Source organism: Triticum aestivum, chromosome 1B (genome assembly GCF_018294505.1).
Source record: "Triticum aestivum cultivar Chinese Spring chromosome 1B, IWGSC CS RefSeq v2.1, whole genome shotgun sequence".
NCBI lineage: Eukaryota > Viridiplantae > Streptophyta > Magnoliopsida > Poales > Poaceae > Triticum > Triticum aestivum.
In genome coordinates this window covers 694,478,963-694,493,713 of record NC_057795.1, presented here as the reverse complement: position 1 = coordinate 694,493,713, position 14,751 = coordinate 694,478,963, and the positions used below count along the sequence as shown (strand labels likewise).

The 14,751-nt window shown below is 41.7% G+C and overlaps 1 protein-coding gene across 1 annotated transcript in view; it reads left to right on the top strand.

Annotated features, from left to right (window-relative positions):
• The window catches only part of LOC123149857 (TATA-binding protein-associated factor BTAF1), a gene marked incomplete in the record, with an annotated part of 14,163 nt that extends 530 nt beyond the window's left edge, over positions 1-13,633 (top strand). The window contains 28 exon segments of the mRNA XM_044569621.1: positions 301-439; positions 901-995; positions 2,048-2,268; positions 2,373-2,430; positions 2,573-2,654; positions 3,166-3,512; positions 3,922-4,030; positions 4,110-4,755; positions 4,846-4,978; positions 5,074-5,142; positions 5,351-5,562; positions 5,699-5,936; positions 6,510-6,683; positions 7,046-7,468; positions 7,554-7,991; positions 8,121-8,240; positions 8,325-8,813; positions 8,973-9,511; positions 9,729-10,218; positions 10,345-10,413; positions 11,065-11,169; positions 11,251-11,469; positions 11,569-11,823; positions 11,907-11,956; positions 12,385-12,494; positions 12,583-12,665; positions 12,802-13,014; positions 13,085-13,633. Of these exon segments, the coding sequence (XP_044425556.1) occupies positions 388-439; positions 901-995; positions 2,048-2,268; positions 2,373-2,430; positions 2,573-2,654; positions 3,166-3,512; positions 3,922-4,030; positions 4,110-4,755; positions 4,846-4,978; positions 5,074-5,142; positions 5,351-5,562; positions 5,699-5,936; positions 6,510-6,683; positions 7,046-7,468; positions 7,554-7,991; positions 8,121-8,240; positions 8,325-8,813; positions 8,973-9,511; positions 9,729-10,218; positions 10,345-10,413; positions 11,065-11,169; positions 11,251-11,469; positions 11,569-11,823; positions 11,907-11,956; positions 12,385-12,494; positions 12,583-12,665; positions 12,802-13,014; positions 13,085-13,255 (6,210 nt within the window).
• Between the last annotated feature and the right edge of the window lie 1,118 nt (positions 13,634-14,751).

Sequence of the window (14,751 nt, the reverse complement as noted above, 5' to 3'; positions counted from 1 at the left end):
TTTGTTTCTTCTATTTTGCCGCGCGCCCTCTCCCCCACGTACGGATAAGACTGGATCCCCCCGCGCGCGTTCGCACGGGCTCCCTCCCTCCGCCGCGGCCATAAACCGCCGGCGCCGCCAATCCGCCTCGCGCGCAACCGCTCCCAGGCCCTGCGTGTCCCGCAGCGCCTCCAGCCCCGCCTCCGCGGATTTCGAATCCAATTTGAAACCGTCAGCCGCGCCCGATTTGTCCTCGTCCCGCGCGCGCATGTCCGTTTCCTGCGCTCGGCCTCACCCGTCCCTTTGTTGTTGTTTGCTGAGCAGGTATGCGGCGGAGCAATTGATTCCGAGTGAAGCGCCGCCCGCCGCCGAGTGGAAGTGGAGTGGGACCTCGGATGAGTGCCACCCATGGCCGCGCAGAGCTCCTCCCGCCTTCACCGCCTCCTCACATTGCTCGACAGTATCCTTCCCTTGCTTCCTTCCTATACAGTAATATTATTGTTTCATTCCAACAAGGCACTTGCACTTGCATTCACTTCTATTTTGATTGTTTGTTTGTTTGTTTGTTTGTTTGTTTGTGCCCATTCACTCTCTGGACAAAGCAAAAACAAGCACCAGTTGGAATGGACTGTCAAGTTTGCCATGCTTGGTAATAACCCTACTGCTTAGTTTAGCCACCTAGTAAGGTAATATGATGTGATGTGATGTTCAGTGCCTCATCATCACCGTCATCTGTTCTGCAAAGTTTCCTTCAACCTCACCTAGCTCAGTTGGAATGGAGTTTCAAGTCAGCCACGCTTTCTAATAAATAACCATAGTGTTTACCAACCTATATATATATAATAATGTACTGTTATGTGATGTTCACTGCCTCATCACCACCATCATCTCTTCTACAAAGTTTCCTTTAACCTGACTTAGCCGGTTCGACACAAGCGACAAGGTTCGCGGCCGCGCGCCAGATCGGAGAAATCGCAAGGACACATCCCCAGGAGCTAAATGCTCTGTTGAAAAAGGTACGTGCACGATGCCGCAGGCTTTAATGTTGTGAGATTTGCAAACCTGGAAGGAACCCTTCAACTGTTCGCCTAGTATGCTCTATGCTGCGCTGTTCAAGCCATGATGTATGAAGGAATGCATGGTTTTGTAGCTGCATCACTTCATTCTTGTTCTTCTTTGATACCACATGAATTCATCCTACATTGTTTCCTCTGTTATATGTTACATCTTCGGTTGTGTCTAATTTGATCTGTCCAAATAGCAGTTCTGTTGGCCTATGTTTTTAAGGCGTCGCCTAGTCGTCGCCTAAGCGTCAAGGCGCCCCAGGATGGCAAGGCGTCTACCCCGCCTTAGACAGACATGAAGTGTACGGCTGTGGCTGCCCTAGTTCTGGCTGCTCCTGGGGCTTGGAGATGACGGCCCCGCTGTCTCCCGGCACCATGAAGAGGAGGGAGGACTGGGGGCTCCTGGGGCTTGCTGCTGTGAGGGAGAAGGGTGGGGCCATGAAGAGGAGGGAGGGAGGACCAGAAGGGTATGGCTTCGTGGCGGCTGTGGTGGGAAAGAAGGGAAGGAGATAGTGGAATTAGGTCACGGGGGTGTATATGGCCACTAGATGGGCTTTTGGGCCACTGGGAGGTGCATAAGTAGTGGCCCATCTCTCAGCCATTGCTCTTTTTCTAGTATTAATATGTGCAGACCTATTGATGACTCTTTTCCTGCAATGTTTAAGGCGTCGCCTTGCCTCGCCTTACCGCCTCGCCTTGGCGCTTAGGCGTCAGAGCGGCCCTCCTCCGCCTTATGACGCTTTACCGCCTTAAAAACATAGCTGTTGGCTATATATATGACCTGACCTACGCATGCATGTTTGAATGTTGATTCGTGTTTTTATGGAGCAATCCAAGTACTCACATATGTTCAGTCAGATTAAATTATGACTCAATACTGTTGTGATATCAACATGCTAGCATATATGCTATGCATAGTTTACTGGAGAGCAGCCAGCTTTCATTCTCTATGCATTATGCACGTAATGGTGGCTGAACGTTATGCTCTCATGTGCCAATTTTAGGTGTCTCAGTACCTTCGTAGTAAGAATTGGGACACGAGGGTTGCTGCAGCTCAGGCGATCGGTTCCATAGCAGAGAATGTCAAGCACACGTCAGTCAAAGACTTGTTTGCAGCTGCGGAAGCAGAAAAACAGGCTTCTGGGTTATCTGATGAAACTGGTGATGTTGGGTCAGCATTGCCACAGCCTGATACTACTGCAACATCTGAGCTTGCTTTTGGAAGGTTTGATGGATTTGGTTTCCCAACGTTTTGTTTACTTCCCTCTTTCTGTCTTGATCCCATCTCTTAAAATGAAGAGACTAATAATGCTGTTCTTTTTGTTGCAGCTTTGATATAAACAGGGTACTGGAATTTGGGTCTCCTTTGTTGTCATCGGGTGGACAGGTTCATCTTTTGTGCCATTATTCTTGCTCCTCAATACTTGATGAATGAACACAACTAAAATATTTTGGATTTCTTCCGTAACACATCAATGAACTGAAGAGTTTGGTCTGACTACTTGAGTTCTCTCTGTTTTGATTGCTAGGAATTCGATGTTGCTAACGATAATGGCAAGAATCCATCAGACCGCTTAGCTCGCCAAAAGCAAAATCTTCGGCGGCGTTTAGGTATGTTATTTTTCTTACTATGTACGGTAAAGCACAATCTGTTTCCAAGATTTAATTAATGTTTCATCTTATTGTTGGTCGGTGTTCACAAAATATAGATTGTTGTGAGATTATAGATTTAAAGATGGATAATTAGCCTTTTTTCAGTTAATTGTAATATCAATTTTTGTAATGCATTTTCTTGTGTGCCCTACATTAGGATTCTGCCGATCAGTTTGAATTCGTATATTGGTGATCACTAAATACTAAGTAGCTAATTTTCTGACCAATTATATTGCGCTGCTTACATCTATTGGATTTGCTGAGGTTGCGAGCAGGGGTTAAAATATTATTAGTGTCAAAAGGTATTAAATCATTAGTTGCTCCTTTGTTCACTTTTGCTTAATATATGTGATGCAAAGTGCTATCTGATCTCATATAGGATCTCGTGTGCTGTTTCCGTAATGTCTACTTCGCATATTTCCAGTGCTATTTTGGATTGGTTTCATACTTCTTTCTTATTCTAGTGCAGGTCTCGATGTGTGCGAGCAGTTTATGGATTTCAATGATGTTTTCAAAGATGAGGATCTTCTTGCCCAAAAGAATTATTGGGGTGCAAATGCCCAAAACAATGGATTTTATTCGTATAATAGTGGTCAGAATATTCAGCACTTGGTTGCCTCCATGGTTCCTAGGTATCCAAAACATTCTACTTTTCGACCTAAGCGGCTAAGTGCCAGGGAACGTAATATGCTGAAGCGGAAAGCAAAGAGCAATGCGAAGGATCATACAAAGTCTATACCGGAGGATGACGAGGTTGTGCTTAAAAATTCTGCATCGTCCAATGGAGCTTCTTCTGACCAAGTTGGCACATATAATGTAAGGATCAATCAATCACATGCTCGGAAATATATTTGATTTACTTTCGTGAGATGGTTAATTTATATATAAGATACCTCATTCTTGAAATAATCTAAAGCATCAGCAAATTTATGCCTGCTAGTATTTTTATTTTTCCAATATTTCAAAGCATAAAAGCAGTAAAATTTTGTTTCATATCGATTGCTGCCATAGATTGTAGTATGCCTAAATATGTGGCATGGTGCAAGTGGCTGATACACTTCACTTGCCCTGGTATTCTTGTGCTTAATGCATGGGCATGTTTGCTAGTTCGTTATTGCTGTTGCTTTGTCTGGCAATTAGACGTTACTTCTGCAGTAGCATTCCTAGGAGGATGGCTTTGTCTTCAATCCATGATGATTTGATAATTTCATTTCCCTAATTTCAGGATGCTTCTGACACAGTTGCAGATGAAGACAATGTGGAGTACAGTGACAGTGGGAGATGGCCTTTTCAACAGTTTGTTGATCAGCTTATTCTTGACATGTTTGACCCTAGTAAGTGCACGTCCCAACTCCAACATTTGTCTCTTTTTGTGTTGCTTGTATCCTTTAACTGAGTTTTGTTTCCTTTTAGTTTGGGAAGTTCGCCATGGCACCATTATGGCTTTGAGGGAAATTTTGACGCATCAAGGTGCTTGTGCTGGAGTATATTTCCCTGATCTGAGCTCACCTTTTGCTGATCTGGATGATAAAACCGATTCTGACACCCTGAAAAAGCCTCATGGTATTGATCTTAATGAAGACATTGATGCGGAACATCTTGAACCGGTTTTGAAGAGGCATAAGAAAGAAGAGCTAAATCCTTCTGAGATTATGCTTGAACCAGTTGTGGAGAGACATATGGAAGAGGAGAAACCAAATCCTTCTGAGATTATGCACATTGACGTGGATAAGGATCTGGTCAATCCTGATGATTCCAAAGCCGAGGCAGGTTTGAGTAATGTGCTCACTGTATCGAGTGATGAACCTAATTCTGCTCATGTAAAGGTCGAGCCAGAGTTGCAGCTTGATAATTCAACTGATCCCTCTAAAGTGGAAACATCATGTACATCACTCAACAGTGCACTCAACTCGGTATCAAATCCAAGTTCTGTTGTACATGCTCCTGACAATTCAAAATATGTGAAACTGATGAAATTGGCCAAGTACTCGTGTATGAAGAATTGGGAGTTTCTTCAAGATTGTGCAATTCGTTTCCTTTGTGCACTCTCACTGGACCGGTATGCATTTCGAGATTTCAAGATGGGCATGCTTATATATCTTTTTCTTGGTTATTAGCCTTACTTTTGCACACCTTTTTCTGCTCGCAGCTTTGGTGATTATGTATCTGATCAAGTGGTTGCCCCTGTCCGTGAAACTTGCGCTCAAGCTCTTGGTGCTGTTCTGAAGTACATGCATCCTTCTTTAGTGTGCCATACACTAAATATCTTACTGCAAATGCAGGTATGTGTTGTAGTTATCTGTCTCATGATCATCCATTTCTAAAACAAAACATTCACTTTGGTCGTCACTGTCATCTCTTTTATTTGTTTTTTCAGCGCAGGCAAGAGTGGGAAGTTCGTCATGGGAGCCTCCTTGGAATTAAATACCTGGTTGCGGTTCGCAAGGTGATTGCTAATCGAGCAATTGATCACCTATATAAGATTTTATTTCCATATTGCGCTGTTATGTGATTGACTACACCTGGCTTTGTACAACTCATGTCAATCTAGATGCTCCAGTGTGCACTGTTAATGGCTTGTTCATCCATATTGATGTATGAATTGATACCCAATCTGTATACAAAATTGATAATACCGTTTTCTGCCTCACCAGGAAATGCTTAAAGATCTGTTTGAGTATGTCCTTCATGCTTGTAAAGCTGGTCTGGAAGATCCGGATGATGATGTCCGTGCTGTAGCTGCAGAGGCCCTGATCCCGGCTGCTGCTTCTTTAGTTAGACTAAATGATCAATTGCTGAATTCAGTTGTGATGTTGTTATGGGATATATTGCTTGACCTTGATGACCTAAGCCCATCTACAAGCAGGTATCACTCAATCTCGTGTCGTGTGGCAAACATACATTAGCGTAAAGTTGAGCATAAGCCAAAGATTATTTGACCAATTTACGGCTGTTCTTTCATCTTCTGAAACTAAACTGTTAACATTTCTTTTCTATTTCAGTGTAATGAATTTGTTAGCTGAGATATATTCGCAACCAGAGATGGTTCCAAAGATGCTTGGCACGGCAGCCTTAAGCGAGAGAGAATTTGATCTAAACAAAGCTACTCAGATGGCTGAGCAAGAAGACAAGTTGGCATACAGCGAGAACCCTTATGTTTTAGCCACACTGACACCCCGTTTGTGGCCTTTTATGAGACACAGTATTACATCAGTCCGGCGTTCTGCTATACGAACATTGGTAAGAATTACTTGGAATTTAGGATCCACTTTGGTTTATTGTGCTGATGTATCATTGAGTTATAGAAAGAACCGTCATTGTTCAGTGAGAAATTTCTACAACCATGTGGTGCAGCAGTCTGAGTCATGTGGCTACTTTTGCAACTTTGTTTACTAAAGAAATCACCAGAGTTTTGGAATTGATTTATAGAAATTAGCAGTCAGTACCATTCAATCACATGTCTCTACAGCTGATGTAGTTCAGCAGCTTTGAATCATCTGGCTAATCCCTTTCTCAGCTTTGTTTACTAAAGAAACAACCTGCCATGAGATACTTTTGCCAGTCGCAAGAACTGAATAATGCATTTTTGTTGCCTTTAGTGCAAGTCCATGTCTTACATTTGCATCAGTTTTGAGCCAGTGGGCTAATGTTTTAGCCAACTTTCTTTAGTAAAATATTACTTTTGAGTTGTTGTTTTTTCAGCCTCAAGTATGGAGTAATGCAATTTCATTGCCATTATGTATACTGAATTTTGTGAGTCCACTTGTATCATTATGCTTTCCTAGTTAACTATGAAGTTTTGACTGTTTGTAGGAGAGGCTTCTTGAGGTTTGCAACACCAGGAGTTCAGCTGGAGATGCCTCATCTAATTTCTGGCCTACATCCATATTAGGTGACTCACTGCAGGTTGCCTTCCAGAATATACTTTTGGAGTCGAATGACGAGATTCTTCAATCTTCTGAAAGGGCTTGGAAACTTCTACTTCAGGTTAATGTTCTGGACTTCTGGGCATTTTGTAAAGGACTTCACTACAAATCTGACGTCAGATCTTTGACCATGGCAAATCGAACCTTTTTATGGCAATTTGTGTTACTGAGGATGACAAGTTTAGTTGGCGAGCATGGCAAATCCGCCTTTGTTTTGTTTTCTTGCCAGGAAATTGCAATGCTCATAAACTAAAATTGCCATCCTCGTGCCAACTGAAGTTGCTATAAAAAACGTTCAATTTGCCATGTTTAAAAATCTGGCGTCAGAGTTTTAGCATTACCGTTTGTAAATACCCAGAAACTTTAGTAATCTTGTCTATCATAGGATGGTATTAACAAACAAAACCATCTTTGCTATTGCAGTGCCCTGAGAAAGACCTTGAGTGTGCTGCAACATCATATTTTAGTAATTGGGTGCAACTTGCTACGACTCCATATGGCTCAACATTGGATTCTACAAAAATGTTTATGCCAGTTGCCCTTCCCCGAGGAAGCCGTTCAAGAGCTGCAAAGATAAGATCTGCAAAGCTAGAACATGAAAGTTCAAGAATGATATCTTTTGGTTCTACAGGAGAAAATACTTCACACGAGAAGCAATTCGATCTTTCTTCAAATGTTCCAAAGATAATCGTGGGGGCCGATTCTGACAAATCTGTTACCCATACACGAGTGCTAACAGCAATGGCCCTTGGGCTTTTCGCCTCGAAGTTGCCAGTTGGCTCGTGGCAAGTTGTTCTTACTCCACTTGCTAATGATGTCATGTCTCTCTCAGGAGTCCAGAGACAGGTTAGAAATGGCCGCATTATATTAGTGTGTTAATATCTTCACTCCAGAACTATTTGCATTGTACTGATCTGTTTTGTTGATCCAGGTGGCTTCTATGGTTATTGTTTCTTGGTTTAAAGATCTCAGAGGAAGAGATCTCGCTGCAGTGGGCACATTGCTAGCTTTCTTCTCCTCTGTGAAAGAGTATCTTTTGGACTTGCTGTCTTGCTCTGATCCGGCATTTCCAACAAAAGGCTCTGTGCTTCCCTATTCTGAACTTGCAAGAACATACACAAAGATGCGCAATGAAGCGACTAATTTATTTCGCACAGTAGAGTCTTGTGCTGTTTTCAAAGATTATGCCAGCAGCTTAAATTTTAACGCTGACATGCTGAGCGTTGATGATGCTATTAATTTTGCTTCAAAGCTGTCGTTACCCACTGAGTTTGATCTTCCTTCGGACAGTGAGAAAATTGTCCTGAATAACATAGAGTCAGCTAAACAAGGCCTGTTGTCCACATCAGGCTACTTGAAGTGTGTTCAGGTATGTGTCTTCTCCAGTTATTGTCTGTTTATATTTGTGTTAAAATGTCGAAGGTCTGTGTTACATTATTCTTGGTCAGTCCATGGTTGCATCTTCACATAAGTTAACTCATTTAATATTGTTATGCAGAACAATTTGCATGTCACTGTCTCTTCTTTAGTGGCTTCTGCTGTCGTCTGGATGTCGGGGTTACCAAGCAAGTTGAATCCAGTCATTTTACCTTTAATGGCTGCAATAAAAAGAGAACAGGTAAAACATGTAAACTTGTGCTTACTTTAGCAATTCTACTTTGTCAATTTAGCATATGAATTTAGATGTTTCCATGTCATGTAGGAGGAACTACTTCAAGACAAAGCTGCAGATGCACTTGCAGAGCTCATTTTTGGTTGTGTTGGTCGGAAGCCAGGCCCCAACGACAAGCTTACAAAGAACCTCTGCACCTTAGCATGCACTGATATCAGTGAGACACCTCAAGCTGCAGTTATCAATTCAATACAGGTTATCGAGGACCAAAATTTGTTGTCAATCGGGAAGCGTTTTAGCAACCACAAATCCAGGGGTCATGTGAATTCTGGTGGTGAAGAAAGAACAAAAACGGAAGGTTATATAAGTCGTCGTGGATCAGAGTTGGCTTTAAAGCATCTCTGTGAGAAATTTGGATCATCATTATTCGAAAAACTCCCCAAGTTGTGGGATTGCCTTACCGAGTTTCTTGAACCTATTAAGATCGAAGATGACATTCAGAAAGATGATCCAAGTATAACACAACTAGGCAGGTCTTGTGAGGATAAGGACCCACAGTCCCTCATAAATAACATCCAGGTTTGTTCCATCTGGACTTAATGTGGATTCAGTGTTAGGTGGCTGTGACAGTTATATTCTATAGGCATAGATCGTCATGTCAAATCATTTAGTCTAGACTTATTTGACTGCATTTCAGTCACATGTCCATGCTTCTAATGGTGTGCCTGATTGTTGCAGGTTGTTCGTTCAATTACACCTCACCTGCCTGAGCCCTTGAGGCCTCAGCTGTTAAGGCTCCTTCCCTGTATTCTTGGGTGCGCGCGTCATTCTCATGTGGCTGTTAGGTTAGCTGCTGCCAGGTGTATCACGTCAATGGCGAAATCACTGACTGGTAATGTGATGGTAGTTGTCATAGAAAATGCCATTCCAATGTTGTCGGATTCATCTTCTGTGTGTGCAAGACAAGGAGCTGGGATGCTTTTGAGCCTTCTTGTCCAGGGTTTGGCTGTGGAGTTGGTTCCTTATGCTCCTTTCCTTGTTGTACCTCTTCTGAGGTGCATGAGCGACCCTGATGGATCTGTTAGGCAGTCTGTCACTCACAGTTTCGCTGCTTTGGTCCCTTTGCTGCCATTAGCGAAGGGTGTTCCCCTACCAAGTGGACTAAGTGAGCGCTTATATAGCAGCACAGAAGATGCGCAGTTTCTGGAACAACTCCTTGACAACTCCCAAATTGATGATCACAAGCTCAACATTCATCTTAGTGTTGAGTTGCGCAGGTCTGTAACTATCATTAAAGTTCCTTAGTCAGAATTTGGCTTCATGATGGCATTCTACTTTATTGAAATTGTTTATTTTGCATGCATAAAAATGAAATTGTCATGTAAGTTGAGTCTAGCTTACTTCATATGTTGAAAAATGTTCTGCTGTATATTGCCTCTCTGCAGGTTTATGTTTGTTCTGATGTTTTTTTTTAAATAAAATCTTGTTTGTCAGGTACCAGCAAGAAGGAATCAACTGGTTAGCATTCCTTAGACGGTTTAAGTTACATGGAATTTTATGTGATGACATGGGGCTTGGCAAGACACTCCAGGCGTCTGCTATCGTAGCAAGTGATATTGCCGAGTCCCGTGCACGGAATGATGACAAAGATCCAAAATCTTTGATTATTTGTCCTTCTACATTAGTAGCACACTGGGAATACGAAGTGGAGAAATACATAGACAGCTCTATCATGAAACCTCTTCAGTACATTGGCTCATCACAAGACAGGATGACGCTCCGTGCTCAATTCGATAAATTCAATGTCATCATAACATCGTATGATATTATACGCAAGGATATCGATTTTCTCGAGAGTGTCATTTGGAACTATTGTGTTCTGGATGAAGGGCACATAATAAAGAACTCAAGATCTAAAATAACGTCTGCTGTGAAGCAGTTGAAAGCACAGCACCGTCTTATCTTGAGTGGAACTCCTATTCAGGTATACCTTAAGCTGCTCTCTATTTGTGTTCACATATTCATTTATGTCTGTGTCCTTTGTGGATAGTAAATTAGCTGCCATTGATTTCATTATTTCTTTAAGTTGACACATCCTTTTGAACCGCAGAACAATGTATTGGAATTGTGGTCGCTATTTGACTTCCTTATGCCAGGGTTTCTTGGAACAGAAAAACAGGTAAGTTGTGCTATGAATCTGTACTTTCTTATGGAACCGATTGAAAGTAACTTTTAGTCTGCTCTAGCCTCCTTCTCCCTACATCCCAACAACAGAGTTACTATCAATGACTAGAATTTAGCCCAGCACATCTAGAAGTGACTATGGTGGTGTGTTCCATCAGAGTCACAGGTGTAATATTATCAGTTAAGACTAGAATTTGAACAACAATGACCTAATTAATATTTGCTTGTTAGTTGAAGAATGGTCATCTGGCTTTCGTGGTGTGTGTATATTTTTATTTTAGAGTCCAGGCACCACAACAACTAAAACTATGAGCCATTACACTTTCTTACGTATGATGTTCAGTACTCCCTCTGTAAAGAAAGATAAGAGCGTTTAGATCACTCTTATATTTCTTTATACAGAGGGAGCATGTGCTAGGCTGCATCATAAAATTATTTATTCCAACTAGTCTATGAAGGATAAACCTCGAAGTGGAATACATACAAACCAAAGAAAGTCGACACACCTTACTTATTTAGACCTCAATCAGCTGAAAAGAAGTTATTTCCTGAAGATGCAATCCATACTACTCTCGTCAAAAGCACATATTCCATCGTGGCATCTATCTTGGTATGCTGAAATCTGACCAAACATTGCTTTGCACAGTTCCAATCTACATATGGGAAACCACTGATAGCAGCTAAAGATTCCAAATGTTCAGCAAAGGATGCTGAAGCAGGCATTCTTGCAATGGAGGCACTTCACAAACAGGTTTTTATCTTGTGTCTTATATTTTAGAAATAACACTCTATTATTGCCTTATTGATGAATAAATTAACCTTGCTATACCAGGTCATGCCATTTCTACTCAGAAGAACCAAGGATGAAGTCTTATCGGATCTTCCAGAGAAGATTATCCAGGATAGACATTGCAATCTCAGCCACTTACAGCTGAAACTTTATGACAAGTTCTCCAGCTCCAACGTGAAAGAAGAGATTTCAACTATAGTAAAAGCAGATGAATCAGAGCCATCCACCTCTCAACCAAAGGCAACTCGCCATGTGTTCCAGGTGCTACAGATTGCCAACTCTTTCTTGTTTCTTCATTCTGTAGTATCCTGTTTTAGTACTACCCTCTAAATGGATCGATATTCTTTTGTGATAATGTAGGCACTACAATACCTGTTGAAGCTCTGCAGCCATCCTTTACTTGTAATTGGGGAGAGCCCACCTGACTATATTGTGGAGCATCTAAAGGAAATAGGTATGGGAACTGGTGATGAACTGCATGAGCTGCACCACTCTCCTAAGCTTGTTGCTCTTCAAGAGATATTGCAAGAGTGTGGTATAGGATCAGAAATATCTAGTCCTGATGCTTCTGCGGCTGTTGGGCAACACAGAGTTTTGATTTTTGCTCAACATAAGGTATTGAGTCTGTTTCTCTGTGATGTCTCTCTTGTTTCTCTCTTCTGATTTCATCCTTATTCTGTCCTCAACTTTTTCTGTAGGCTTTCCTTGACATTATTGAGAAGGACCTGTTTCAGTCCCATATGAGAAGGTGAGTTTTATGTCATTTTCCTACCTATATTGGTTGCATCTAGATATGCATTATTTTATATTCAACAAATACCATTTGGTGCTATATTCTCACATTAGTAGCAGATGCAAATTATCTGGAAGAACGTTGCTGTATGTAGTACCATTATGTGCCTCACCTTCTGTTTTACTGTTTAAGGAGTCCTGTGTGCTTAAATATTTCAGAATTGCTGCTGCTGAACTGTCTAATGTGTAAATTTGAGTTGGGATACCACTGATTAAATTGACCAAAAACTAATTTAGGCTGTTAGTTTTATTGTAATGTAATTTTGCTGCCATTTTATATTTCTGCAGCATTTAAAGTCATCAAGAGTTAATATGCATTATTATATCATCATATCGCCTTTCTAGGCAAGCCATCTGATTAGGGAGATTTTGATAATGTTGCAGCGTCACGTATTTGCGGCTTGATGGCTCTGTTCAAACAGACAAGAGATTTGAAATTGTCAAAACGTTCAATTCGGACCCAACCATCGATGTGCTTCTACTAACGACTCATGGTAGGTTCAAGGAATTCCTTGTGAAGTGGGGGTTTTACTTCTTGGTACGCTAGAAAGGCTTTGCTTAAATGATTCTTGTTTGTTGCAGTTGGTGGTCTGGGCTTGAATTTGACGTCTGCTGACACTTTGGTCTTCATGGAACATGATTGGAACCCAATGAAGGATCTCCAGGTTCGTCTTTTGCATCTGAACAGAGAGATGACGCATTTCCCCCTGCATTAATTAGAATCCATATGCAGTTTTTCTGACTATTAATGACTTCAGATTATTACTTTGTCCTCTGATGAATGCAATTCTGCTGTGACAGGCGATGGACAGAGCACATCGTCTGGGCCAAAGGAAAGTTGTGAATGTGCACCGTCTCATCATGCGCGGCACCCTGGAGGAGAAAGTGATGAGTCTCCAGCGGTTCAAGGTGTCGGTCGCCAACGCGGTCATAAACTCTGAGAACGCTAGCCTGAAGACCATGAACACTGACCAGCTACTCGATTTGTTCACTTCGACCCCTGCTTCCAGAAAGGTACGATAGTTGGGACAAACTAGTTTCCCTGTGGTATGAACTCATTCCTAATCCTATGTCCAATGTGCAGGCGTCGGTTCTCCCAAGCAGTTCGAGCGCCACGGAAGAAGAGAGCAACAAGGGGAAACCGGGTCGCAAGGGCCTCAAGTCAATCCTGAGTGGGCTGGACGAGCTGTGGGACCAGTCGCAGTATGCGGACGAGTATGATATGAACCAGTTCCTGGCGAAGCTCAACGGGTGAAGCTCACCTCGTATCATATGATGGCCGGTCGCTCGTGTACAGTGTAGAGTAAATTGGAACTGAATTGGTCTGTCTAGTAGGCTCACATGTTTTTTGTTTTTCGCCAGCCTTGGAGATCTTTCTTGTTTTAGTTTAAATACCTAGAGAAAAAAAAAGAGAAGAAGATCGCAAGATCTTGGACAAGATGGCTAACAAGCAACAAGTTATAGGTGATTGAGATGGAGATCTCAATTCTTTTGCCGCTTTTGCTAGGAGAGGGGGTTAGATGGATGGGCCACAAGAGCCTGTGAAGTTTTGGGGAGTTTTGTGTACACTCTGCTTATTTTATGATCCGAGAGTGTAGCTCCTTTGAAATTCATAATCCAATTGCATTTTTCACTGCTGATGTTGTGGAGTGAAGCAGTCCCAAAATACCAACATAATCCAATTGTCACAAATATTCCCTCTGTTTCTATGTTTTAGCAGTCAGTTGAAGTTGAATTTAAACTGCCAAAATGCCTTATATTTAGAAACGGAGGTAGTAGGAAGTAAAGCAACATTGCAGTTTTGATTCATTCGACTTATATTTAGAAACGGAGGTAGTAGGAAGTAAAGCAGCATTGCAGTTTTATTCATTCGACGTAATCAGGAAGTGATCCTGGAAGGAGATTCATATAAGACTTTACCTTTGGTGGATGTTTGAAATTACAAATTCTTGGCAATCACTAGTTTGGTCGTGGAGTACTGTATATTTCTCAAAAGTTTTTGGGGAGTTTATATAAACCCAGCTTAATTATTTCATGATCCAACAGTGTCGTAGCTAGCTACTTTAAAAATCATAATCTAATTCTCATTTTTCATATGCGTTTGTTTTATGCAACAGCTGCTTCATCCGCTCCACTTTAACCACTGTGCGCTATGCTCTTAGGGTTAATGTAACTACCCACCATCGAACTGTGTCCTTCCCCTAGACAGATTGTCTGTTTATCTTCCTCGATTGCCCAAGGAACTCATCAGGGACATCTTTGTAGAGATCTCTAGCAACCACACCGCCACATTCCTATGCATAGAAAACAACGTAAATTTCATTTGTACCGCATTATTAGCTTATTCCATGAGGGGATGATGACATGTGCACTAAGTTAGGGTTTTGATATTTATGGGAGATACATTCCTCGTAATAGAGGGATCACCTGATTGTATTATACAACCGAAACAAATATAATTACAAAACTACTCACACCTATCTACCTATATAAGGGATAAACGAACCTCTGTTAAAGATCAAGTTGTTTTGGAAGAAAAAGAGTTGTTAACATACATGACTCCTCAATGAAGCTCCTACCAGGATCAAGAGGCAAAAGGATTGCAAGGTCCTTGGTGATGATTTCATTGTGTGCCTTGTGGATGACACTCCCAATCCCATTTCAAAGTCTTAAGCATCTCTAGATGTTAATTGCTGGAAGGAAGCGGTCCATAGCGAAATGGATTCTAGCTAACGCCTCATGGGAGATAAC